At 39.5% G+C, this 27,493-nt stretch overlaps 3 protein-coding genes across 3 annotated transcripts; 1 reads left to right on the top strand and 2 right to left on the bottom strand.

The window, feature by feature from the left end:
* Positions 1-2,405: 2,405 nt before the first annotated feature.
* Positions 2,406-4,337, bottom strand: LOC100262690 (AAA-ATPase At2g18193). Its single transcript, XM_010650810.3, has 2 exons — positions 3,339-4,337; positions 2,406-3,212 (listed from the first exon to the last, which is right to left on the bottom strand). Exons 1-2 carry the CDS (start codon positions 4,323-4,325, stop codon positions 2,790-2,792), a joined length of 1,410 nt encoding a protein of 469 aa, XP_010649112.1. The 5' UTR covers positions 4,326-4,337; the 3' UTR covers positions 2,406-2,789.
* Positions 4,338-8,479: 4,142 nt separating this feature from the next.
* On the top strand, positions 8,480-10,881 carry LOC132253684 (uncharacterized). The gene is made up of 3 exons (XM_059736597.1): positions 8,480-8,495; positions 9,070-10,130; positions 10,231-10,881. The coding sequence occupies exons 1-3, from the start codon at positions 8,480-8,482 to the stop codon at positions 10,762-10,764; spliced, it is 1,611 nt and encodes a 536-aa protein (XP_059592580.1). The 3' UTR covers positions 10,765-10,881.
* Positions 10,882-19,682: 8,801 nt separating this feature from the next.
* LOC100257556 (AAA-ATPase At2g18190-like) lies at positions 19,683-21,380 on the bottom strand. The gene is made up of 2 exons (XM_010650985.2): positions 21,155-21,380; positions 19,683-20,266 (listed from the first exon to the last, which is right to left on the bottom strand). Exons 1-2 carry the CDS (start codon positions 21,378-21,380, stop codon positions 19,683-19,685), a joined length of 810 nt encoding a protein of 269 aa, XP_010649287.2.
* Between the last annotated feature and the right edge of the window lie 6,113 nt (positions 21,381-27,493).

The raw sequence follows: 27,493 nt of genomic DNA, 5'->3' as shown, positions 1-27,493 counted from the left end.
CCTTGGAGCTAAGGTTGCCGGGGAAGGTTCCAAGTGCAAGAATGCAAAGCTTTGTGGTTTCAGCCATCAATGAAGAGGAAGTGAAATCCTTTAGTGATTTCTATGTTTTTAGTTAACTTAAAACACCTTAGAGTCACCTGGGCCAACACTTGGTAAGGCAAGTGATCTCCGTCCATGGAGATGCACTAGTTTACCCCTTGCGAGCCTCTGGGAGGTGACTTGAAGGTAGGATTTTCTAGAATTGCCAACACTTGGTAAGCTTTTGGACTCCAAGGAGACATCCATTAGTTATCTCTTGCGAGCTTTTGAAGGGAAGTCCAAGGTTAAAGATCACCTTGAATGGTTAAGGCTTAGTGAGAGGTTTGAACCATTGCAAGTTGCATCAGTGAGAGAATTAAAGCTGAAATCTAATTGAAGGATGTATCTGTACAACACCGGTTAGAGAATTGACTATATGTTGATTCTCTCATGCGTGGAAATGAACCAACTGACCTGAGCTATGTCTTTTGCATGAGGAACCTCCCCAGTGAACCTGACTCTCCAAGGAATGTTTTTCTTCGTAAGTAATTTCCATTACTTGTTTTTCCGTTAGCTTAAATCTAAATCTTTCTAAACCAAAGTTTGTGTTTTAGTTCTTAAGCTAACCTTGAAATGAAACACTACCAATTCACTTTGAATTGATATCATTGATAATTTGGAAACCCTTCCCAATGAACGATCCTAGAGCCGCTATACTATAGTAGCTTTTTCTTTGCTACCCTAGTATATGGTGTAATAGGTTATAAATTTTGTTAATTACTCCCTCATCCAAGGAGCACCAGCTGGACACGAATCAGCTGAGACACCAATTGGGCATGAATCACTTAACTATTTGATGGGTTTCAAAACCCTAGAATTTAAACCATTTCTCAAATGAGGAAATACAACTTTGAGAGTTAGGTGGCCTCCCTTAAGCTTCAAGTGCTTTAACTATTTTAGAGTTGTTTGGTTTGAAAGAAATTTTTATGGGTCTTGAATTAAAAATCATCTTTTGAATGAAAAAAAATTCTTCCAAAATGAGTTGATTTAGTATAAATTTCACCCCAACTCTTGTATTTATCATTATCTTTGGAGTAAAACTTAAATTTCTTCTTTTATACATGCAAAAAGAGGTCAAGATCAAACTTGATGTAGATTCTAAATATACTTCGGAAGAAGAAACATATTATCTGAAGTATGCCCATGTTTGAGACAAGTAGTTTGGTAAAGAATTTAAGGTTTGGATTAGGTAAATCCTTATATTTAATTATTTTTCTTCACAATGGATGCTTTTGGTTACTTGTATGCCCATGATTTTTTCTCTTTGAGGAAGTTTTCATCTCGATGTTATTGACTTTTTACCTTTATCTCATCTTTTTATTTATTTATTTTAACTTATGAAACTTTCATTGATTTAATATATCGACTGATTAATGTAATGAATTAAAATTGAATCACACTTAATATTTAGAATAGTGTGAAATAATTTTTGACTTGGTTTTGATGTTAATGGACATGAGAAAATTTGTTTTAAATGGCCCAAATACCTCGTATATCTTGGTTAGAAGTGTTGATTCATTTGCATGTGAATTATATTGATGATTTTATTGAGAGAGTAGTGTTAGCACATTAGACTTACTTGATGGTAAGATTGATAGATAGGACTCACAAAAGTACCATCTCAAATTGATTTTAAAAATACCTATTCCCCCGTCTCTAGGAGTTATCCATAGTTGTGATCCATTCAGTTGGACCTAGTTGGAAGGCTTGTTTGGATTGGCTTAGAAAGGTCAAGTCGACCCATTTCTGAAGGTCGGGCGCGGAACAGAAAGGATCCTCACTTTTTTCTATTCCGTGGTAGTTGGAAGTTGGAACAGGGACAGGAGGACCCATCCTGACCCAATCTGTTTACATGCCTACTTTCACATTCTCACTCTGTCCAAATTATGAATAAGGAGGTTAGTCATTTATCCTACAGCTACATATACATTTATTGAGAAAAAAAAAAATCTATATTTGCAAAAATCTTAAATTTGAAAAAAAAATAAAAAATTAACTAACACTTTTAAATCTTATTTTTTTTAATTTGAATTTAAATAAAACTTAATTTAACTTAATTCTAAATATTATTAAGTATTAAGTTATTTGTTATTTATTATTTATTTCTATTAAATATTAAGCATTAATAAAGTGAAGGTTGTGTTGAGATTATGTTTAAATTATTTAAAAAATATTATTTTTAGTATTTAGTAGAAAATCAAATATTTTGATTATTTTTATTCAATAAAATAATTTTAAAAAATAAATAATAAGTAGACAAAAAAAATTAAAAATCTAAAGGCAAATTACATTCAACATTAAGTGTAAAAAAATTTAAAATACCCCAGTCCAAAATGTATTATCAAGAAATGAATGTGATGCAAGCTACAAAAGATTAAAGATTTGGACTTGTTTTCCTCTTAAGATTTTATATCTATAATGGGTTTGCTAAAATTAGCAGAAGAAGGATTGTGCAGCAATTGGACCCAACGTTACGAGTGCAGTGTACGCTAGGCGCTGGGTCCAATCCTGCACCATGATAAGTAGGTGATGGCCAGGTCCTTTTAGAGCCCGCTTGTTTCTATTCTTGGGTCAGGCCAGTGGGCATATGATGGGCCCTGGCGAACGGTTCAAGAGGCACTGAAAGGAAAACAGTCTTCAATATTCAAACCCTGCGTGAGTAATCACTAATCAATGTAAACTGGTTGCATTTTAAATTATTATATACAGCATTATTCTTCACCGCTCCCTTCACCGCTGACTTCATGTTCATCATCGTTTTCTCTTCCCTCCATTCTATTGCCTTCGATCTTTTTCCGGTTGATGAATTCAACAAGTCCTCCAAGCGCAACATCAGCATCATCGCTCCTCATTAACTCCTCCCCAATTTCTGCCGGACTAACCTCCGTATTTTTAAGGAGGGTTTCGATCTCCCCAAAGAGTGGATGGTCAGTAACACCAAGGTAATTGGAAGCTAAGGTCTTAAAACCATCGTAAGTACAATAAGACATGTAGATATGCATATCCATGCGACCAGGACGCAGCAGAGCAGGAGCAAGTCGATCCTTGTGGTTTGTGGTAAACACAATGATTCGCTGCTCTCCGCAACTTGACCATAACCCATCAGTGAAATTTAGTATGCCCGATAGTGTCAGCTTCATGAATAACGAAGAAATAACATAGTTAGAAGTTAGAACCATTAAAAACCATGATTTATTTTACCAAATGATGATAATGATAATGATGATGATGATGATGATGATGATCAGTTGAAGTACTACCTTAGCTATGGTGGGCTCATATAGGTCCAAAAAGTCTCCACGATCTCGAGTCTCCGCATTACAATCAATATCCTCGATCACTATCATGGATTTACTAGTAGTTGACACCAATATCTGCTTGAGTTCGTTATCGGAGCGAATGCTATTGAGCTCCACATGGTAGATGTCAAACTTGAGATAATTGGCCATGGCTGCAATCAAGCTTGATTTCCCCGTGCCTGGAGGACCGTACAATAAGTATCCACGCTTCCAAGGCTTTCCAACCCTCTTATAATACTCCTTCCTCGCAACAAACCTATTCAAATCATCAATTATCGCCTTCTTTAGTTCCGGATCCATCGCCATAGTGTCAAACGTGGCCGGATGCTTCAGAGTGATGAATCCCCAGTCTCCAGTGTAGTCGTAGGAATCGTCTCCACCACGTTGTGTATGGCTACGGCTATAAAGTTTGAGTACCTTGTCTGTTACTTTAAGGTCATTGGCCCTGGCCATTATGTGAGGCAAGTAAGACTGGAGCACAATTTCTTTGTATTTCTTGTCGAAGCTAAGCTCGAATGTGCTGTCGAATCCATCGTCGTCACGCTTTGTACCGAGCACCCACTTGAGCTTGATGTTTTCGAAGGAATCGGGAACCACTTGGCCCTCTGCGATTGTAACGTTGAGATTGTTGTCCCTTGGGGTTTTCCCAACTTTAAGGCGTTCAATGAAAGGTGGGATCTTGGTGTCGAGATAGGCCTGGGTAGCATCGTAGATTTCGTTGGGCGTCATCCCATGGTCCTCTTCGATGAGGAGAGTGAGCTGAGAGAAAGGAGGAGCGAACCAGTAGGTTTGAAGCTTAGAGAGAACATTAGTTCGGATCTTGTCAGGGATGAGCTCGTTGATCATGGTTCTGATCAACACTATGAAGGCCTGGAGAGAGGCATAGAATGAGAATAATTTGGTTGCAATTTCAGGCATTGCTGAGAAAGAAGCAGCTATGGTTTCCATTGGAACTCTCTTGCAAGCTTGTGTGTTGGCTCCATCAACCATGATCAGTTTTTAAATTTTACAGGAGGGACAAGACACTCAGGGGTGCAACCGGGTCCCATGTCACATTATTCTTTCTTACCAAGCACGGAGAGTAGGATTTGGTTTGAGTTTTGGAACAAAATATTATTATTATTATTATTATTTAAAAACCATGTATAAATTGGATCCTACATGTAACTCCCAATCCAATATCTCCCAGTTATGTATACGTGGATATAACCTCTTTATTTTCTTTTCTCTTCCATGGCTGCCTTTGATGGAGTTGACTCCGGAGCCTTGAGACGACAAAACATTTTTTTTTTTTTTCTAAAAAAAATATTTTAACTCCCTGTATATTTATTTTTTTAATTTATACTCATCCATATTTTATCATTTTAATTTTTTATTCATTATTATAGTTTTAATTCATGTATATTTTTATTTATTTTTATCCACAATTATCTTTTTAATTCACCTATATTTTAAAATATACAATTTAAAAAAATATATTTTTACACATTTGGATAAATTAAAAAAAAAAGTGAGATTTGATTCATTAATATAAAAATATATAAAAAAAGAATTTCAAATATCTTAAATCAGTATTATCTTCATTTATTTAAAAATAATTTGAAATATATTCAATTTTTAATGAATAATCCAATTATTCCCAAAAATACCCTTTTACTTGTCATGTTATTCAAATCAATGGACAATTAGACTCGGTATAGATGTTTCCATTTCTTTTAGATATTTTATTATTTTAAATTCTTTTTTCTTTAAAAACAAACACCTTCGCATGATTCTTATTTTAATTTCCTAAAAGTTTAGGAAATATTATACAAAAAAAATCCTATTTAAATAGGATTAATATTTTTTTATTTCCTAAAATTTTAAAAACAAATCCTATTTACTCATAATTAATTACCAATTCAAAAAGTATTAAGGTTGTTTATTAAATAATAAATAATAAATTTAATAAAATATAATTATTTTAATTATGATTAATTTATTTAATATAAATATTTATCTATTTATTTTTATACTATATATCAAAGTATAATCATATTGTAAAACATTTTATATCTAAAAAACTCTTACAACAAATTTTATTCTCTATTATATCAAACAATTATTAATATTATATAATAAATATAAATTTATTATTGGTTTATTTATTATCAAGAATATGAATTTATTTTTAACTTATTACTATTAGAATAAACTTTTTTTTTCTTCAAATTCTTACTTTATAATGTTTCTAAAGAAAAAAAATTCCCAAATAAAATAATAATAATAATAAAAAAATATTTAAAAGTAAGGGAAATATTTAGACGGAAGAGTTTAATTGTCAATTGATTTGGATGACATGACAAGTAAAAAGACATTTTTGGGAATAATTGGATGACTCATTAAAAAGTGTGTGAATTTCAAATTATTTTTAAATAGATGAAGATAATATTAATTTAAAAAATTTAGAATTATTTTCTTCATATATTTTTATATTAGTGAATCAAATCCCACTTTTCCAAATTAAAAAAGAAAATGATTTTGAAATTTTATTTTTTTATTTTAATTTTCAGTTATATAAAATATTTAAGCTAATTATAACATATTAGTATCAAAATAAAAAATTTGATTATTGACAGCTTTCCTATGTAACACTTTTTTTTTTATAGTAATTTTATTTAATATATTTAAAATGCATAATAGTAAATTAATTTTTTAACTAATAACTGAATCTTAAATTTTGATAATATTACTTGGTTAATGATATCAAATTGTTGCTTTCTAATTCTACATAATTGTGGTATTCTCATAATTTATGTTAGATATATTAATACATAGTTGTTTATATAATAGATATTATATATAATTAAAGTTTTTTATAAATATTATTTGTAAAGTAATTTAAATAAATGGTTAATTTCACTCGCATCCAGTCAAATTTTAGACGAATATAATTGATCCTTATTGGTTTTAAATTTCATCAAACATTTCCCTTTTTGAGAGATAGAGGAAGCGGGTGAAAATAATAAATGAATCAAATAGATGAAATATTAATAAAATTTTAAATCAATGAGAATTAAGTGTATTTAATTAACCAAAATTTTAAGAGAAGTAATTGTTATGAGAAATTGTTATTTAAATTATATTTTACTTGAAAAAAGTAATTGAAAAATACTTGTAATATTTTCCATGATACATGTAATTTTTTTTATTTATAAAATTTGTTGAAGTCAAAAAATGCATATTGAACACATAGTGAGTGTAAAAAAGTACATTATGTTGCATGTCTCTACAGAAAACTTATATCTAGCACTTCGATTTTTTTAGGTCACTATTTGATCATTACCATCAAAGGACCCATGTATATGTTGTGATGAACATCAGAAACCTAAACTTCCACATATGTGACAAAGTGAGACTATATATATGCCAAGGAGATATTACTCTAGAACAATGTGTCACACACCTGTTGTCGCCTCGCGTATCCGATGGTCCACGTTGCTGCTATATGGATGGACACGTGATTCTCAACACACAAGGGGTTCTTGATTCAGTGGTTGCACCTGCAAAAGGCATCCGGACAGGGTGTCCGGACGCACCCTCCGATGGTTTTATTAGCCATGGTGAGAAAGAGATATATAAATCAGTTGGCCTTTTTTCTAGGTATCAAGAGGTTACCAGGAGATCCCCTTTCTTCTTCGTGCGAAGGTATATATATCCAGCTTCAGGGGTACTGTTCCTCTCATTAATGGTGAGGAGATCTTTTCTGTTGTGATGATGACAATAGGTGTTAGTAGGAGCACTATCATCCTACGAATGGCTGTCAGAGACTATGGTAGGTGATGCGGCCGTCAGAGATCGTGGGAAGCGATTATGCAGAATGATCGTGGGAAGTGACTTGCTGTCACTTCCTCTTGTCTTCTCATTCTGCAGGTGATGGGATGTGGGCCATGGCTGCTTGTTGTGATTGCGTGTAAGACTCGCTTTACTTTAATTGACCATCTAGAAGATTTATATCCGGATGGCTCATGCTGATTATCCGGATGTGTTGTGGAGGCTATCCGGATGTGTACGCTCTGCCAGCGTCGTTTGCTCTTCCTTGGATAGGAGAAGATGAAACGTCGTTTGCCTTTCCTTGAAGCGGTCCGGATAGGATAACTGCACCATGCATATCCTTAGGGGAATCCGGATGATGATGGTCCGGCTGATAACACGTGCCACGCGTCACTATGAGCTGCGTGCCACGTGTTTCCCAAGGGGAGGGGTCCCTACATTGCCCCCCTTTTTAACTTGCCTATTTTGCCTAAAAAATGGGCGGGTTAAAAATAACTGGCTTTTGAAAACTGAAGAAGTCCCTTCGTCTGACTGGGCCACGTGGCGAGTGGGGGTGCGGAAGCCAAAAAGGCATTTATGACGAGCCGCCGACCCTGCGTATCCCCAGACAATATGTCGTTTCAATGATAACATGGCTGTTGGTTTGGCTTTCCGAGGGGCTGTCCTGCTATAAATAGGGTACTGTACCTCTTTTTGTATTTTTTCCTACTGCATTCTCTTGAGAGTCTTTCTTCTTACTGCTTTTTCTACGCCCTTTGCTTTTCTGAGAAAAAAAACTCCGAAAGCTCTTTTGTACCAGTGCTTTTGTATCGCGACTTTGTTGGTTTGCTGCTGGTGATTTTGTATCAAGGCGGTACCCGTTCTTCTTCTTCGGTGCTGTATTTGGTACGTATCTCTTTGCTACTGCCGTTCCTTTGGTTGCGTTTGCTGGTTCTTTACACTTGTTTTCTGGCTTGCTTGGGCATTGTTTTGGACGAGTCGTTTGCAATTGTTGTTGAATGTTGGTACTTTGTTGTTGTTTGGAGGGGTTTTTGAGGGGTTTTTCTGACGGCTTTGAGTTAGGGTTTGTGTATTTTCTGATTGCTTGGTCTGAACCGTTTGCATTGTTTTTGCGTGTAGATTTTGCTTTGGCTTTGTGGTAAGAAATGGCTCCAAAAAAGACTGTTTCGTCTGTCCGGGTCAGCGAGGCTGGCGAAAAGGCGATAGATAAACTAAATGCGAAGGAGTTCCGGGAGCGATTCCACATCCCCCATGACGTATTGATAGACCTAGTGAACGAGGAGGCGGCTATGCCTACTGAGAAAGGTGGAAAAAACGCTATCCTCTTCACAAAGGAACAATTCAACGCGGGGCTCCGGTTCCCTCTGCCAGCCTTGTTCAAGGAATTCCTCCACTTCTCTCAGATTCCACCCATCTTCATTCATCCCAACCTTGTCCGGGTGCTGATGGGATGCAGCATTATCAACATGCTGTACAGCCTCGACCTTACGCTACTGGAATTGTTCTTTGTCTATTCCCTGAAGAAAGCAAAGAATGATATCTTCAGTGTGTCCGCTCACCTGCCCTCCCTTCAAATGGTGACAGAACTGCCAGATTCGACAAAGGGAGGGGCGAAGGGGCTGGTGGCAGTCTGGGGTGGATGGGCGGGGCTATCGCAGCATCCGTCGAGGCTTTTTTCTCCGAATTATAGCTTAAAAATTCCGGGTAATCTTGTTTTGCGATTTTTTATCCGGATTTTGCTTTGCTGATTTTTTCTGATTTTTCCGGACAGAATTCTCACCTTTTGTTGCTGACAATGCAGGTTTGGAATTGAGGGGCCACCTTGTGGATTGGGTGGAAAAGGCGTCCTTTGCCTGCGTCTGCAAATTATTTGAAATAGACCCCAAGGAGAGGGCCTACAAAACATTGCTTTCCGCGCGGAATTTGACAGAGGTCATCCGGGAGCCCCAGGAATATGTTATCAATATTCTTCCTAAGAAACTGGCAAAGGATGAGATAGTGTCTGGGGAGCATTATACAGTGAAGGAGCTTCCCCTCTATCAGGAAGCTAAAGAGGCTGACGCTGAAAGACGACGAAAGCTCCTGGAGGATAGAGATCAGAAAAAAACTGAAGGCACTATCCGGAAGGCTCCCGGACAGAAGGGGGGGCCGGACCCTCCTTCAAAGAAAATTCCAGGCAAGAGGGGGAAGCTAGTGAAGAAGCATGGGAAGGATGTGAAGGAACCCACTCCTCCCAAGGAGTTCCCTCCTCCCCAAACTACCTATGAGGGGGAAGTAATGATAGAGGAGCCAGTAAATGCTGCTCCGCACTCTATCTCAAGCGGCCCCGGACGCATGTCGGGGTTGAATCACTCAGGTCCTTCCTTGGTCGCAGCTGCGCGTCTGGCTAACGTGGCTGAGGAAGCTGCATCCATCAACCGTCCGGGCAACCTTAATCCGGATGCTGATGCAGCTGAAACGGCCCCGTTGGAGGAAGCGGGAGCAGAAAGCCAAAGTCAGCCTTCCGACGACCCGGATCGCCTGGCTATAGTCCTGGTGAAAGGGTCTCCCCTCAAGAAGCTGCGTTTGACGCGCGATCTACAGTCCGGACTCTTTGAGCGGCTTCAAGAGCGGCAGCAAGAGATTGAAATTAGCTGCGCTTCTGCCCATGACGCTCATCCGGATGGAGGCGAGGTGGAGATGGCTACTGAGACCTCAGCCGCTCCGGCAATAATTCCGGCTGAGGATGCATCCGGACCTATGTGCCCGGACGAAAATATGGGGGCTCCGATTCCGGGACACGAGCTACCCTCTCCTTCCTCATCCGAGGAGGAATCTGCTGATGATGCCGCTCCCGCTAGCCCTTTCAGCTACGCGGAGTTGGAAGCTAAGTTAAAGCAGATTACTCCTGACTGGAAAGCCATCAAGCCCTCTGCTAAGATGTTTGATATGATAGAAACGGTACACCGTTGTCTTGTGTTTTTGCTTTTTGACTTTTTGTTGCACTGATGTGTTTGTTGTAGTATGATTTATATTTTTGCTTTTCTTGTTTGTGTGTTAGCTGGTGAGGGGCCTCCGCAGCATGTCTCAACAACACGCTCTTTTTACTCAGCTGCTGCAGACTGCAGACTATATGAGGACCTTCTCCTCTCGGCACCAAGAGATTGAAAATCAACTGCGTCTGAGAATGGAGGAGGCTGAGGCCAGTCTATCCACCATGCGAGAGGAAAATGAAGCCCTCCGGGTGGAGTTGGCTGAGGCAAAGGGTCGAGAAGAATCAATTGCGGGCCGCCTTCATGAGGCGGAGGGTGAGGCAGCCCGGCTAAGGGATGAATTGAGTCGACTCCGGACAGAAGTTTTGAATGAAAAGAAACAGAAGGAAGACTTGCAGCTGCGTCTGGATGTGCAAAAAGAGGAACTTGAACGGGAGTTTGCTGTGGAAAGGGAGGAACTTGCAGCGGATTACCAGAAACAAGTGGATGATACATTTATATTTGGGTATCGCTGCTGCATGAAGAAGAACGGTATAAAGCGAGATACCCCTTCAATTCCTCCAAGTGAAGAAAAGAAGCTCCATGAGAAACCTGCTCCCTGATAGTTTATCTCTTCTTGCAATTTTTCTGCTGTAATTTTTCCTTCTGTATATTTTTGTGGTCCGGATGTCTCTTTGTAATTACATTTACTCATATCAATAAAACTTACTTCTTTCTCATTTGCACTTGTGTACACTTTCTACTGATAATACTGCTTTAAATTAAACACATTCCATGGTCTGAGTAACGGAGTGCCATCTAGCTTTTGTAAATGATAGGCTCCATTTTCATTTGCCTTAGACACTATGTAGGGTCCTTCCCAATTGGCTTGGAATTTTCCTGCGCCTACTTCAGCAGTATTTTCAAAAACTTTTCTAAGTACTAGTGTACCATTTTTGAAGTTTCTGGGCCTGACTTTTCGATTGTAATGCGCTGATGCTCTTTGTTGATAATCTGCCATCCGGATGGATGCGCTTTCTCTGACTTCGTCTGCCCAGTCCAAATTTCTTCCTAGTTCCGTGTCGGCGTCTTTTTGCTTTGCTGCATCAGTCCGGATAGTAGGAAGACCTATTTCAGTGGGAATGACTGCATCCATTCCATATGTGAGGGCAAAAGGAGTATTTCCTGTTGGTCGTCCGGGTGTGGTTCGATAGGCCCACAGGACGCCGGGTAGTTCCTCCACCCACTTCCCTTTGGCTTGCTCCAGCCTTTTCTTCAAGGCATTGACTAGAGTTTTGTTTGTGGCTTCCGCCTGGCCATTGCTTTGAGGATAACGTGGCGTGGAGTATGAATTCCGGATATTCAATTCCGAACAGAAATTCCTGAATGCAATGCTGTCAAATTGTGGACCATTGTCAGCTATGATGATTTGGGGAATCCCAAAGCAGCAAACAATGTTCTTCCATACGAACTTGGTAACATCTTTATCTTTGATGCTTGCATATGCTTCAGCTTCTACCCATTTACTGAAGTAATCAGTGGCGACAAGAAGGAATTTCTTTTGGGCGGGTGCTGCTGGGAGGGGTCCCACTATGTCCATGCCCCACTGCGCGAAAGGCCATGGGCCTGAGACCGATTTTAATGCGACTGATGGTATATGTGGAATGGGAGCGTATCTTTGACATTTATCACATTTTTGGACATATGCTGCCGCGTCTTTCTTCATTGTTGGCCAATAGTATCCTTGTGAATGAGCTCTATGTGCTAGGGATCGTCCTCCCGTATGATTTCCGCATATTCCTTCATGTAACTCAGCTAACACATACTGGGCCTCTGAATGCCCAAGATAGCGAAGATAAGGCCCTGTGAAGGATCGCTTGTACAGGTGCCCCCCAATCAGGGTGAAACGGGCAGCTTGCACCCGGATTTTGTGCGCTCGTTTAGGATCTTCGGGTAAAGTTCCTGTCCGGAGATATTCTGTAATATCATGCGTCCATTCTTGATCATCCGCTTGGTCTGCCTCAATGGAGTTGCAAGTGGAATTTTCTGCGACAGAGGGATTGGCTTGTACATGGATAGGCAATAGAATGGCTTCTCTGATGGGGAGGGAAGCAGCTATACCGGCCAAGGCGTCAGCGCGCCCGTTGTCAGCTCGCTTAATTTTTTCAATTGTCCACTCGGTGAATTGCTGTAAGGTGCTTCTTACTTTGGCCAAGTATCACGCCATGCGTGAGTCCTTAGCCTCATATTCTTTCTGGACATGCCTTACCACTAGTTGCGAGTTGCTGTAGATTTGGAGTTTGGAGACGGATAGAGCAAGAGCGAGGTCCAATCCGGACAGGATGGCCTCGTATTCTGCTTCATTGTTAGACGCGGAGAATCCCAGCCGGATGGCCTGCTCCAGATGTTCCCTAGTTGGGGACTGCAATAAGAGCCCAACTCCAGAGCCTGATGAGCGTGAGGCTCCGTCAACTCGTAGAGTCCACCACTCCTGTTCACCTGATTCGTGGTGCTGGTCGGGTCTTCGTGAATATTCGAGCACGAAGTCGGCCATTACTTGGCCTTTTTTGGATAATCTGGGTTGGAATTCGATTCCAAATTCGCTCAATTCGATGGCCCATTGTAGCATTCGCCCAGTTAAATCTGGCTTGTGTAGAATGCTACGAAGGGGCTGGTCGGTCAGTACAATCACTGGGTGGGCTTGAAAATAGGGGCGGAGCTTTTGAGCAGCACTTCGAAGAGCTAAGGCTGTTAGCTCCATTTTTGAATACCTGGTTTCTACATCTGCCAAAGCTCTGCTGACATAGTAGACAGGTTTCTGCTCCTTTGGCGAAGGGCAGCGGAATAGAACGGCGCTGATTGCCCATTCTGAGACAGCTAAATACATATATAGCTTCTCCTTTGGGATGGGGCTGCTCAAGATGGGCGGATGCATAAGACAGTGTTTAATTCTTTCCAACGCGTTTTGGCAATTGTCCGTCCATCCCTGCGTTCCAGCTTTTCGTATCGCTAAGAAGAAGGGTCGCAACTCATCAGTGAAGCGGGCTATAAAACGTCCTAACACAACGAGCTTGCCTGTGAGGCGTTGTAACTCCTTTTTGTTCCTGGGAGGAGGTGTCTCCATGACTGCTTTGACTTGATCCGGGCTGACTTCTATGCCTCTTTGGCTGACCATAAATCCCAGAAATTTGCCAGCACTCATGCCAAAGGCACATTTGGAAGGATTTAGCTTCATGTCATACTTTCGCAATAGGTAAAATACTTCTTGTAAATGGAGGATATGCTGCTCTCGAGTTTTGCTTTTAACCACGATATCGTCAATGTATACCTCGACCGAGCGGCCTATCAGAGGTTTGAAGATTTTAGTCATCAATCTTTGATACGTGGCGCCAGCGTTTTTGAGTCCGAATGGCATGACTTTGTAGCAATAGAGGCCGTGTGGCGTTATGAATGCTGTTTTTTCTTCGTCATCCGGAGACATGGGAATTTGGTGATAGCCGGAGAAGGCATCCAAGAAAGAGAGCATCCCTTGCCCGGAAGTGGAATCCACAATTTGATCTATCCGCGGTAAGGGAAAACTGTCTTTTGGACATGCATTATTGAGATTGGTGTAATCAACACAGACTCGCCATTTGCCCTTTTTCTTTGGTACCACTACTACATTTGCCAACCAATCCGGATAAGATACCTCTCTGATGAATCCGGCTTCCAACAATTTGTTAATTTCATCTTGGATAACTCTTTGTCTATCCGGGTGAAATCGTCTAATCTTCTGTCGAATGGGTCTGGCTGCTGGAAAGACGTTAAGCTTGTGAGAGGCGATAGAGGGATGAATTCCCTTCATATCCGAATGTGTCCATGCGAAGATGTCATGGTTATTTCGAAGGATATTCTGTATGCTCTGGGTTTCTTCTTGTGTCATGAGGGAACTGATGTTTGTGAGGTGATCATTCTCTTCTGAGATTTGGATTGTTTGTAAGGGATCTGCTACCGGGGGATCCTTGTCCACCGGACCCAATAATTGCTATTGGTCGCACGCAATGCTAGGTTCAGGGGGAGATGCATCCTCCTGGTTAGCGACTGTTTCACGTGCTATTTGGTAGCACTGGCGAGCGGCTAACTGGCTGCCATACAAGTCAGTTTGCCCTTCATTGGTGAGGAAACTCACCATTTGATGATATGTGGAAGGGATGGCTTTCATGTAGTGAAGCCATGTGCGTCCCAAGATGATATTGAAGGGTGGCAATTCTTGCACCACCGAGAATTGCACGTTGAGAGTGACTAGTCCAGCTCGAACCGGCAGTATAATGTCTCCTAAGGATGTTGTTGATGATCCGTTGAATCCGGATAAGATTCGTCCGGGGTTTTCGAGACCCGCGAGACTATGTCCCATATGGCCCATGACTGATGCTTGTACTAGATCGGCTGAACTGCCTGGATCAACCAAGATACGTCTTACATCAAAATCTCCTATTTCTAGAGAGAGGATGAGGGCGTCGCGATGTGGCTGTAGCGTCCGGGTGGGATCTACTGGTGGGAAAATGATTGTCCCATCTATGGGGCGAGGGCCCTCTCCAGTAAGACCCGGCCGGATGGAATTAATGCGCTCGCGTATTGACGCGGCCCGCAGCAATTTCTGCCTTTTACGCCTGGAATCGTATTCCTCGTCAGACGGGCCCCCATTGATATAGTTTATCACAGCCTTGGGGGCGACTGGGGCCCTCGGGGCCTCAGAGTTATGATGCTGAGATACGTCCCTTCCTCCAGTATCTGAGCGGAGGTACTGTTTTAAATGTCCTGCTTTGATGAGCCTTTCAACTAGATACTGGAGGGATCGACACGTCTCTGTTGTATGACCATGGTCTTTGTGGAAGGCGCATTTCTTGCTGCGGTCTCTTATGGATGGGTCCGTTTCGAGGGGTCTAGGCCACCTGAAGTCGGACAACCCTTGGATCATTGGGAGAAGTTTTTCGTATGATACGGATAGGGGTGTGACGGGCGGCCTATTCGGACGACTCGGCCCGTCCTGTCTCCGGTCAACTGGTTTTGGACGGTCCGGAGGCTTGGCATGCCTGTCCGCGTTATCTCTAGAAGCCCGTCCGGCAACCAATACTTGCTGAGTGGCTGCACGCACGTCATCTTTGAGCATTGAATATTTGTTAGCACGTCTGAACAAATCGTCCATCGTTGTAGGAGGCTTTTTTGCCAGTGATTCAAAAAATGGAGTGCCTGGACAAATGCTTCTCTTGAAGATTTGTAGGACAGCATCCATGCTGCAAACCTCTATTTGGAGTACGGCTTGGCCAAATCGTTTCACAAATTCCCTCAAGGATTCGTTGTCTCTCATTTTTATGTTCTGGAGGGTGCTGATATTCTGCTTGTGTCGAGCAGAGCACAAGTACTGTCCCACGAATGCTTCAGAGAGGTCCCTGAAATTGTCAATAGAGTTAGGAGGTAGGCGATGAAACCATGAGAGGGCCTGCCCTTGAAGGCTGGCGGGGAATACTTTGCATAACAATGCATCGTTGCCAATATCGAGCGTCATAAGCTGTCGATAGTGCATGATGTGATCGAAGGGGTCGTTGGTCCCATCATATGTGGAAAACTTCGGTACGAGGAATCCCCTTGGGGGTTCGTAATGAGTGATATGAGAGCAAAAGGGCGTGGAGAGCATGTCATCCAGCCTTTTGCTGATGGAGCCAATGGGTGGCTCGTTTGGAAGGTTTCTCCCAGCTGGTCGTTCCGCTAGGTGTGAGTGAACGTTCCGCATCGCTGGGGTGACCATGGGGTCACGATGCGGAGGTACGTTCTGCACCATGGGAGCGATCATAGGATCGGGGCGTGGCGCCCGGGTTGTGGCTGCTGGTGGCCTTGATCTCCCAGGCTCTTGTGGGCCTAGTCTTGCGCGCATAGAACTTGACAACTGTGATTTTCTATCACGCTGTCTTTTTGCTGAGAAATGAGTGGAATCTGAGCTTTCCTCACGGGGAGCTCGAGGCATGGGTGTGCGTGGCTCATGGGGCCTTGCGTTGTACGTTCCTGGGATAGCTCCTGTTGACCCAGGATATATTGATTCTGGCTCTGGCTTTGAGTTTGCCACCTGGCCTTTTGAGCGCTGACGACGAGGAGGTCCTGATGTTGAGGCTTGAATGCGTAACACAGCGTTTTCTTCCCTTAACCTCTCCGTCTCCTGGAGGAGAGCTTTTAGCTGTTTTTCGCTCGCCAACTGTCTTTTTTCTTTGGCTTGACGCCATTCGTGATTATCTTCTTCCTCTCTACCAGATGATCGACTTTGGGAAGGTGTGGCCATCTTTGCTAGTGACTGAATCAAAATAAAAAGTAAAAGTTTTCCCACAGACGGCGCCAATGTTGTCGCCTCGCGTATCCGATGGTCCACGTTGCTGCTATATGGATGGACACGTGATTCTCAACACACAAGGGGTTCTTAATTCAGTGGTTGCACCTGCAAAAGGCATCCGGACAGGGTGTCCGGACGCACCCTCCGATGGTTTTATTAGCCATGGTGAGAAAGAGATATATAAATCAGTTGGCCTTTTTTCTAGGTATCAAGAGGTTACCAGGAGATCCCCTTTCTTCTTCGTGCGAAAGTATATATATCCAGCTTCAGGGGTACTGTTCCTCTCATTAATGGTGAGGAGATCTTTTCTGTTGTGATGATGACAATAGGTGTTAGTAGGAGCACTATCATCCTACGAATGGCTGTCAGAGACTATGGTAGGTGATGCGGCCGTCAGAGATCGTGGGAAGCGATTATGCAGAATGATCGTGGGAAGTGACTTGCTGTCACTTCCTCTTGTCTTCTCATTCTGCAGGTGATGGGATGTGGGCCATGGCTGCTTGTTGTGATTGCGTGTAAGACTCGCTTTACTTTAATTGACCATCTAGAAGATTTATATCCGGATGGCTCATGCTGATTATCCGGATGTGTTGTGGAGGCTATCCGGATGTGTACGCTCTGCCAGCGTCGTTTGCTCTTCCTTGGATAGGAGAAGATGAAACGTCGTTTGCCTTTCCTTGAAGCGGTCCGGATAGGATAACTGCACCATGCATATCCTTAGGGGAATCCGGATGATGATGGTCCGGCTGATAACACGTGCCACGCGTCACTATGAGCTGCGTGCCACGTGTTTCCCAAGGGGAGGGGTCCCTACAACACCCACACCTTCGATACAAGGTTATATGAGATATATCTTAATAGGAGAAGGAATGTAAAAGGTGGGGGGTATACTTGATAATTGACTGGCTCGAGTGAGGGTAGGCTTGATATAGATGCTCATGCAAGGGTGGAGACGATGACATAAAAGACTAAAATGGTGGTCCTTAGAATATGTAGTGTTATATGAGATGAGACATTTCTTCGAATGAATGTTGTAGGTAGGAGTATAATTTGAGTGAGGGTATGACCGATGAGGATAGCTCATGGAAGGGTGATGACTATAACATAGACACTTATGATAATGGTGGAGGAAGAATGAGTGTGGATAACTCTGAAGAAGGTGGAGGGGGGAGTCTAGATGTGTTTAATAGGGTGGAGGAGATTGTGCAAATAACCTAGGTAGAGGCTGAAACAAGCCTCTCTCTCTCTCTCTATATATATATACATACATGTGTGTCTAGATGCCTTCCATGGTAAGAAAAGAACTAAATTGCTAGGTAAAGGGAAGAGTGTGGATATATGAACCAGACACTTTAATCTTCTTGAGAGTAAAGATAACCAATCCTTCAAAAAGCAAAAAGCCCGAAGATGCAAGAAAAATTAAGAAGGAATTTGGTTAAAAATTAAGATGGCTATTTTCTTTTCCTTATCTGTTGGTCTCAAAGTCAAGCTGATTTTTGAGAGACAAATTGAGGCATTGATGAAGAATAAAGCAATGAAGAACAAAGCGAAGGCACAATCAAAGAATAAATCTTGGAGGGTTTTGAAGGTTGTCGGAAGGGTGTGTGATTTTGATACCTTCGCCATTGTTGGTAAATATGCTTAGGTGATGAAGAGACGAACAAAGAACAAATCTTGGAGGTTAAAGATTATGGAAATTAAATATGTATAGTTGATGAGAGAGATTAGGGGTTGGGGTCCTAAAATACTAATAAAGTTGGGTTCATAATTGCTAAAATTGATAATAGAGAATGAGAAAATTTGAGGAACAAAACCCAAAAGTTAGGCAATAGTAAAGTTAGATTTATAAATTAGTAAGATGAAAACAAATAAAGAAAATGACGTTGATATTTGCATCAATCAAATATCTTTATATATCCACCTAAATTAAGAATTTTTAAAGATAAAATAATCTTTAATGAAACAATTAAATTTAAAGTTAGTATTGTTCAAAATTATATTTTCAACATTTTTAAGTACAGTTGGAAATGATATTTTTGATGTTCAACATTACAATTTTAGACACTACACATTTAGTTGTTGTTGTTGTTTTTTTTTTTTTTTTTTTAATATTAAAATTTCACTTCTAAAACACTTTAAAATTATTTTTAACTATTTTTTAATTATCTTTACTAGATTTTTTTTTGGGTCAAAATTTACATAAATCATTAACCTTAAAAAATATTCATGTAGTACTATTTTGAACTTATTAGATATATATATATCTTCTAATTTTACCTAGGGATTGCTGTCGAGTATAAAAAAATTAATTAAAAAAGGTAGGTATAAAAAAGAATAATGAAGAAAGTATTCTTTATATGTTCAAAATCTTAAAGTGAATGTATTAATTAATATGATTAATATTTTAATATGGATATATAAATAAGATGAATATATATAAGTTATCTTAATTTAAAATCATATGGATAGTTTTTCTTTTTTAAATGGTCAAACAATTGGCTAAAACTTTTTTGGTTTTTCCTCTTGTGCACTTTCGAGCATATGCATCAACCTATGTTATCAATATTTTGATATTTGTGTTATGTGTTTATAATTGTTTTATAAAATTTAATATTTATTATTTAATGATTTAAATTATTTTTTAAATTAAATTATTATTATTTAATTTTTATTTTAAATATTAAAATTGTTTAATAAAGTTAATTTAAAATTTATTTTAAATCATTAAATTGACATATCTTATCTCCTTAATTTTATTTAATATTTCAATTTTTATTAATCTTAAATAATAACTAAAATATTTATAATAAAAGATAAGTTGTGAATGTAAAATTATGATTACAAAATATATTATCATTAAACATAGACAAATGAAACAAAAAAATTTGAAGTTAAAAATAAATTAACTATTTTAATTTAATACTTAAAAATTATTTTTTACTTTAAAATGTGATATTATTTTACCATATTTAATCTACTTAATAAATGAAATTAAATTATTAAATCAAATTAAATTGTCAAGTTGATTTACTAATTAACACCCTCTTCAAATCGTACGTAAATACCAAACTTAAGGTGATTGGCCATGGCTGCAATCAAACTGGATTTACACGTACCAGAAGGGCCGTACAGTAAGTATCCACGCTTCCAAGCCTTGCCAATCTTCTTATACAGCTCCTTCCTCTAGGTAAACCTCTCCAAATCCTCCATGATCTCCTTCTTTTGATCGGGATCCATGGCAAAGGACTCAAACTTTGCCGGATGATGGAGTTGGATTGAGTCCCAACTCACTGTCTTATGTGTGGCATATTTACGAGTGTAAATTCTCACTTCCTCGTCTTCCTCTTTAACGTCCTTAGACATGGCTATGACGTAAGGCAAGTAAGACTCCAACACGATTTCTATGAACTGCTTGTCGAAGCTAAGCTCGAAGAATAGTTTGCGGTCATCAACAAGCTTCCACTGGAGCCGAATGTTGCGGAATGAGTCCTCAACCTGTGCACCCTTTGGGAGGGTGATGGTTGAGTTGCTTTGCTTGCTGGGTTTGCTCACTTGGATTCGGTCATGGGAAGGAGAGATCTTGGTGGGAAGATAGATGTGGGAGGCCTGGTAAATTTCGTTGGAAGTGGGACCGCAAAATTGGTCGATGATGAGAGTGAGTTGAGAAGAGGGAGGAAGGAAGAAGCGTTTAAGGGAAGAGACAATGTAAGATCGGAGCCGATCGGGTATGGTCTCCTCAGCCAAGGTTCTCAGCAGCGTCACCAACCCTGCCAAAGATACATATATGTAATTAAATAAAAAATATTTTAGTTTTTTTTTACTTTTTAATAACTATAAAATAATTTTTTTTTTTACAAAACTGAATTATAAAAATTTAGAATATTTATTTTATATCAATTATATTTATTTTGAGTAAAATTAAAATATTTCTTATACCTTACTCTGTTTTAATTTATTTATTTATAATATAAATAAGAATAAGTTTAAATAATCGGATGACTCATCCCGAATCCCTACTGTCTCTTCGTTATAAAGCTCTTAAGGTATCATAATCAGTCTGCACAAATGCAACCCATGTAGCAACCCAAGCCACTTAAGATATCATACAGAAACTCTGAAGAAGTGGATCACGAATGGAGCTCACGCACAGAATGGTCCTTCTCATGTGACCCAAAACTCGTTTGCTTACTTCTCGCTTAGTTTCTAGTAAAGCCATAAACTTACCCTCACTGTTTCATAAGGATTTTTGGACTTAAATTAATTATTTCAAATTCTTAGGGCTAACCAGAAGGAAATGTTCCTAAACAAAACAATACCATTCTTTGTTTCCTCTCCGGTAGAGCTCTAACGATGGACAGCTATCGTTACAGCAAAGAAATAAAATAAAAGGCGTCGAGAAAAAACCCAAATAAATAAATGAAGTTGGTGTAATGTGATATATTATCTAAATTAGAGAATTATCTTAGAGCATTAGGTTTAGAGATCCATTAATTCGTTCTCCCACTTTTTGCCTCTTAGCTTCACGAAGTTGATCAGCATCTTCATCTCTATCTTTGATCTCTGCGGCTTTGGTTCTCTTGCGCTTGAGGAGGTTCACTCTTCATCATTAATTAATTAATTTATGATCCATTAATTAGCCATTGCAGCGATCAAACTCGACTTTCCAGTGCCTGGAGGCCCATACAGCAAATACCCTCGTTTCCATGCCCTTCCCACTTTATTATAAAACTTCTTCCTCCTTACGAACCTATCTAGATCATCGATAATAGCCTTTTTCTGCTCTATGTCCATGGTCAGTGTCTCAAAGGTTGATGGGTGTCGCAGAATGACCGACTCCCAGATGTTCTTGGATGATCCCTGAGCGTTCACATACGTATGCATGCTCACAACCTTTTCTGCGTCTCTAATGGCTTTGGATTGTTCTAGTATGTACGGCAAGTAGGAGCCCAACACCCTCTCCTTGTGTTTCTGGTCGAAACTCAACTCAAAGTATCGACACTATTGTTTGGAGGAGACAAGAGAAGAAACCACCGATTTAGAATGGCGAAGGAATTGCACACCCATATCTCCTTGAGTCCTGGGTGGGAACTGTGTACAGACTGTTGGAATTTTTATGTGTGGACTTACATAATCAATTTAATAATGTCATAAATCAGTGTTATTTATTTTTTGCATTGTGGTCCATAATGGGACTGGACACATATTGTTGCTTGATTTTTTATGGGCTCACCCTAATTCACTTGACTGGCCCATTAAGTCAAGTGGTGGTCCAAATAATGTGTGTGATATATATATGAATATATTTATATATATATATATATAGAGAGAGAGATGTTTGCATTTTTCTAGAGAGCATCTTTTCTTCCTTTTGAGAGCTCTCCCGGCAAACACAATCACACGCTCCACTTTGGACTGAATTTTGGGGATTAAAGGGAAGAGCTCATTGATCGTTCATCCTCGGAGCATCACGCACCCGGAAAGCAGATTATTGGACATCAAAGGTAGCAGAAATGGCTTCCCAAAGCACGAACCAAGGTAACGGGTTGAATTTTGCTGAAAAATGCATGCTTAATTTGTCAACATGTGATCATATGAAATTTAAATTCTCATCAATTGGTATCAGAGCACACATGATTGACATTTGAGCTGCAATTTTGGGTTAATTTTTGGGTTTCCCGTTTCCTGTGGTGGAAGCCATTTTTTTTGGAATTTTATTTCTCGTTTGATGTTGATTCTCTGTTTTCAAGCCCGATTGTTGTTGGAAACTTGTAGAGAATATTGTTTGGAGCAAAACCCATCAAATTTTGTGATTTTTTGGAGCTCATTTGGTGGGATTTCGAAAATTAGGGCTTGTTTGGTTCTTGCTATTATGCGGTTTTTTGTGCAATTTTTGGGTTTGGATTGAAGAATTGATGTTTTAGGATGGAAATCTATGTTTTTTTGACGAAAAATGCGTGAAATTTTGGGCGGAAAATTTTTTTTTTTTTCTTCTCCAGAACCAGGCCGTGCTCAGCTGGAGGAGAAGATGAACAGTGACGTGATGACGTCATAAAAAAAAAAAAAAAAAAAAAACCAAAATTTTTTTTTTTTTGTTTGTTTGTTTCCTTGGTATTCTTGGATTGATTGTGCATATGCTAGAATTTTTTATGCATTTATTAAATTTGACTTTATTGGGACAATTATTATTATTATTGTTCTTTATGGTATAATTTTTTTCTTATATCAATAATGTTGTCCTATGTCAATTTTGTTAAATATTTCAATTTATTGAGGCAATGAAGCACACTTGTGTGATTGCCTATCGCAATTCCAAGTGTGTCAAATTGTGAAAATTGAATATTTTATTTTATTCATGACAATTGTGAACATATGTGTGATTGCCTATCGTGATCCTATATGTGTCAAATTGTCCTTGTTGAGATAATTTAACTCCCACATTTAATCGTTTTATTATTGTGATTACTAAGATCCATACGGGTATTGTAATTGTCCTATCGATGATAACAATGCTTGGTAGGATGCTTAGATTGGTGAAGGAAATTAATTGTATATTATGAACTGTACTAATTTCCTTTGCCCTTTCGGTAATAAAATTAGTACATTTTGGTTGTAATATTTAATTAGTTGTCCTTACCGCCGTGGAATTTTTTAAAAATTCCAAGCTATTGCTAAATTGAGAAATTATGGAAATTAGCAAATGCATGATATTGTAATAACATGCATACTGTTGAATTTTGCTATTTTCCAGCTACCAGCAATCCTGGTATTTCTCTGCAATTGTCTGCCATCAAACCTCTTACTGGGAATAATTTTGAAGAATGGTTTGAGTCCTTTAACGTGAATATGACTCTGCAAAATCTGGACTTGGCTTTGAGGGTTGATGAGCCAAGTAAGCTCACTGATGTGAGCTCTGCAGATGAAAGATTATTTTATGAAAGATGGGAGCACTCCAACAGGAGTTGTTTGATGGTGATGAAATTCACTATGGATAAATCTATCAAAGAATGCGGGCCAAAGACGGAAAGGGCGAAAGACTTCTTGGAATATGTGAAGGCCAATTATACCAAAGTTGATAAGGCTGAAATGGCAACTCATTTGAAGCTTCTCACAACTACTGTATATGATGGAGTTAGTGGGGTTAGGGATCATATCATCAAGCTAAGGCACTACTTCAACAAGGCAAATGAGATGAAAGTGGAGTTGGGTGAAAAATTTCTGAAATGGTTGATACTTGAGTCTCTTCCTGCTTCCTTTGATGCAGTGAAGTTGACTTACAATGCCTTGAAGGAAGAATGGACTCTGGAGGAGTTGATGTCCATTGTAGTGCAACATGAAGTCTCACTGAAGAAACATGAGACTCACTCCCTTGCTCTTGTAACAAATCAAGCCAGTAATGTGAAGAAAAAACATCCACATAAGAATTTTGGAGGCTCTAAGCAGTTCAAGAGGAAAGGGAATTCAAATCAAGGAACCTCCAACGCATCTGTTTCTTCTAATGCTGCAAAGAGTGAGAAATTCAAGGGGAAGTGCAACTTTTGCCATAAGATTGGCCACAAGCAAGTTGATTGCTTCAAATTTAAGAATTGGCTAGAGAAGAAAAAGAAAGGTGAAATTGTGGTTGTGGTTAATTTGAATGCAAACATGATTGGGACAAATATTGTTGATGTTCATGCCAATTCTTGGTGGTTAGATACTGGTGCCACTATTCATGTCACTAATTCTTTGCAGGAGATGACAAACAGAAGGAAGCCGTCAAAGCATGAAGAATGTGTGTATATGGGTGACGGAAGCAAAGTGAAAGTGGAATTTTTTGGCATGATAAAGCTGAAGTTGATCACAGAAAGTTTTTTGTTGTTACACAATGTGGCTTTTATACCCTCACTTAGGAGGAATCTGATTTCTGTATCTTCTTTGGATAGACATGGTTACTCTTTTCACTTTGGAGGTGGAAAAGTGGATATTTTTTGCAACTCAGTCTTAATTGGCAATGGTGTTTTGTTTGGAAATCTTTATAGTCTCAGTTTGCATCATGGTTTATTATGTGATTCATCCTCTGTTAATTCTGTTGTTGGTTGCAAGCGTGCTAGAATGAATTTGAGTTCTTCCATGTTGTGGCACAAACGTCTAGGTCATATTTCTAGGCAAAGATTAGAGAGATTGGTGAAAGATGGTGTGCTTTCTAATCTTGATTTCTCAGACTTCGAGACTTGTGTTGTTTGCTTAAAGGGGAAGATGACAGCAAAGACCAGAAAGGAGAAGATTGATAGGTGTGAAAGTACTTTAGACTTGATCCACACAGATATATGTGGTCCTTTGTCACCAACTGCTTTAGGGGGTTATAAATATTTCATCACTTTTATTGATGATTTCTCTAGATTTGGTTATGTTGAACTAATCCATGAGAAATCTGACTCCCTGAATGTGTTCAAAGCCTTTAAGGCTAAGGTGGAGTTGCAGTTGGGAAAGCCCATTAAAGCTGTGAAGTCTGATAGAGGTGGCGAGTATTATGGGAGATATGATAAGACTGGACGGAATCCTGGACCATTTGCTAAGTTTCTGTTGGAATGTGGCATTGATGCGAAATATACATTGCCAGGCACTCCTCAACAGAATGGGGTTGCAGAAAGGAGGAATCGCACATTGTTAGATATGGTGAGGTGCATGTTGTCCAATTCCTCTTTACCAGAATTTCTATGAGGTGAAGCCTTAAGGACTGCGGCATATATTTTGAATCAAGTGCCCAGTAAGTCTGTGCCTAAGACACCTTATGAGCTATGGTCAGGAAAGAAACCCAGCCTTTACCATTTCCATGTTTGGGGATGTAAGGCTGAGGTTAGGCCCTATAACCCACAGTCAAAGAAACTTGATCCTAAAACCATTAGTGGTTTCTTTGTTGGCTATTGCATTGGATCAAGGGGTTCCAGATTCTATTGTCCATCTCATACCACCAGGATCATTGAATCAGACAGGGCTGTATATTTTGAGGATGAAGTTAATGTTGATCCAAATTTTGTGCCTCGTGAGATACCTTTTGGAGAAGAGCATGTTGTGATTCCTTTTCCTACATCTCATGTTCCAAATATGGATGTTCCTATTGTCCAACAGCCAGCCACTAATCAAGGAGAACATGGTGATCAAGTGGAATCCGACCTTCCTGTAGATGATACAGTTGTTAATGAGGTTCCTTTGAGAAGATCACAGAGGGTTCGTAGGCCGGCTATTTCAGATGATTATATGGTTTATTTACAGGAGCATGAGTATGATAGTTATGATGCTTTTGATCCAGTCACTTACCAAGAAGCAATTCATTGTCCTCATTTCATATCTTGGAAAGAAGCCATGGATGATGAAATGAATTCTATGTATATGAATGGTGTTTGGGACTTGGTTGAATTGCCTCATGGTTGTAAACCAGTTGGGTGCAAGTGGGTCTTTAAGACCAAACGTGATTCTAGCGGGAAAATAGAGAGATATAAAGCTAGACTTGTGGTTAAAGGTTATAGTCAAAGAGAAGGAATTGATTTCAAAGAAACCTTCTCACCTGTGTCGACCAAGGACTCTTTTAGAGTGATTATGGCCATAGTAGCTCATTTTGACTTGGAGCTACATCAGATGGATGTCAAGACAGCTTTCTTGAATGGTGATTTGGATGAGGAGGTGTATATGGAGCAACCTATTGGTTTTGTAGAAGTTGGAAAGGAAGATTTAGTTTGCAAGCTCAATAAGTCCATTTATGGTCTTAAACAGGCTTCGAGGCAGTGGTATCTGAAGTTTGATAAGATTATCACCCAAAATGGCTTTAAAGAAAATACAGTTGATAGATGCATATATTTGAGGGTCAGTGGGAGTAGTTACATATTTCTTGTTTTATATGTTGATGATATACTACTCGCATCAAATGATCCTGACTTGTTGATTGAGACAAAGCACATGTTGTCAACCCATTTTGACATGAAGGATCTTGGTGAGGCTTCTTATGTCTTGGGCATAAAGATTCTTCGTGATAGGGCTAATGGAGTGCTTAAATTGTCTCAAAGAGCCTATATTGAAAGGATATTGAAGAGGTTCAATATGCACAACTGTAAATCTACTAAAGCGCCAATTGTGAAGGGTGATAAATTTTCAAAGGCTCAGTGTCCTCAAAATGATGATGAGAGAGAGGAAATGAAGACCATTCCTTATTCATCTGTGGTGGGCAGCCTTATGTATGCTCAAGTATGTACACGCCCTGATATTGCTTTTGTTGTGGGCATGTTGGGAAGGTACTTGAGCAATCCTGGGAGTCAACATTGGAAAGCAGCTAAGAAGGTCCTTAGGTATTTGCAAGGAACTAAGGACTTAATGTTGACATATCAGCGCACCAGCTTACTTGATGTAGTTGGGTTTTGTGATGCTGATTTTGCTGGCTGCATAGATGATAAGAAATCCACTACGGGCTATATTTTTATGATGGCAGGAGGAGCTGTATCTTGGAAAAGTGTCAAGCAGACACTTACAGCATCCTCAACCATGGAGGCAGAGTATGTGGCATGTTATGAGGCTTGTTGTCATGCTATGTGGATGCGGAATTTTGTTTCAGCTTTAGGAGTTGTTGACTCCATTTCTAGACCGCTGAAATTATTTTGTGATAATTCCGCAGCTGTTGCTTTCTCCAAGAACACCAGGAGTATTTCTCGCTCCAAACATATTGATGTAAAGTTCTATTTTGTTAAGGAGAAAGTGGCAGAGTCTCTTATTGATATTGAACACATGTCCACAAAAAGTATGTTGGCGGATCCATTAACAAAAGGCTTACCCATAATTGCGTTTCAAGAACATGTATCTCAAATGGGGTTGTTGGAAGCCTAGGTTGTATTAAGTTAGTGGGAGCCAATTTTTGGTATTGTAATACTATGTTATTGTTGAAAGGATTGCTATTATTGTACATTTCCCTATGAATCAAGCAATGAAGCATATATGATTGCTTTTGATTATTTATTTCTGATGAGATTCTA

This window comes from Vitis vinifera, chromosome 4 (assembly GCF_030704535.1).
Source record: "Vitis vinifera cultivar Pinot Noir 40024 chromosome 4, ASM3070453v1".
Taxonomy (NCBI): Eukaryota; Viridiplantae; Streptophyta; class Magnoliopsida; order Vitales; family Vitaceae; genus Vitis; species Vitis vinifera.
The sequence above is the reverse complement of the archived record's forward strand: the minus strand, read 5'-3'. Positions and strand labels throughout refer to the sequence as shown.

What these genes read in the sequence shown, in the direction of transcription:
- LOC100262690 (XM_010650810.3), bottom strand. Translation starts at nt 4,325, where the DNA reads ATGGAAACCATAGCTGCTTCTTTCTCAGCAATGCCTGAAATTGCAACC. An exon ending in ATGAGCCCACCATAGCTAAG is followed by an intron (nt 3,213 to 3,338) that starts GTAGTACTTCAA and finishes TTATTCATGAAG; the next exon opens with CTGACACTATCGGGCATACT.
- LOC132253684 (XM_059736597.1), top strand. An exon ending in TGTTTGATATGATAGAAACG is followed by an intron (nt 10,131 to 10,230) that starts GTACACCGTTGT and finishes TTTGTGTGTTAG; the next exon opens with CTGGTGAGGGGCCTCCGCAG.
- LOC100257556 (XM_010650985.2), bottom strand. Translation starts at nt 21,380, where the DNA reads ATGCATACGTATGTGAACGCTCAGGGATCATCCAAGAACATCTGGGAG. An exon ending in TCCAGGCACTGGAAAGTCGA is followed by an intron (nt 20,267 to 21,154) that starts GTTTGATCGCTG and finishes TATCTTTGGCAG; the next exon opens with GGTTGGTGACGCTGCTGAGA.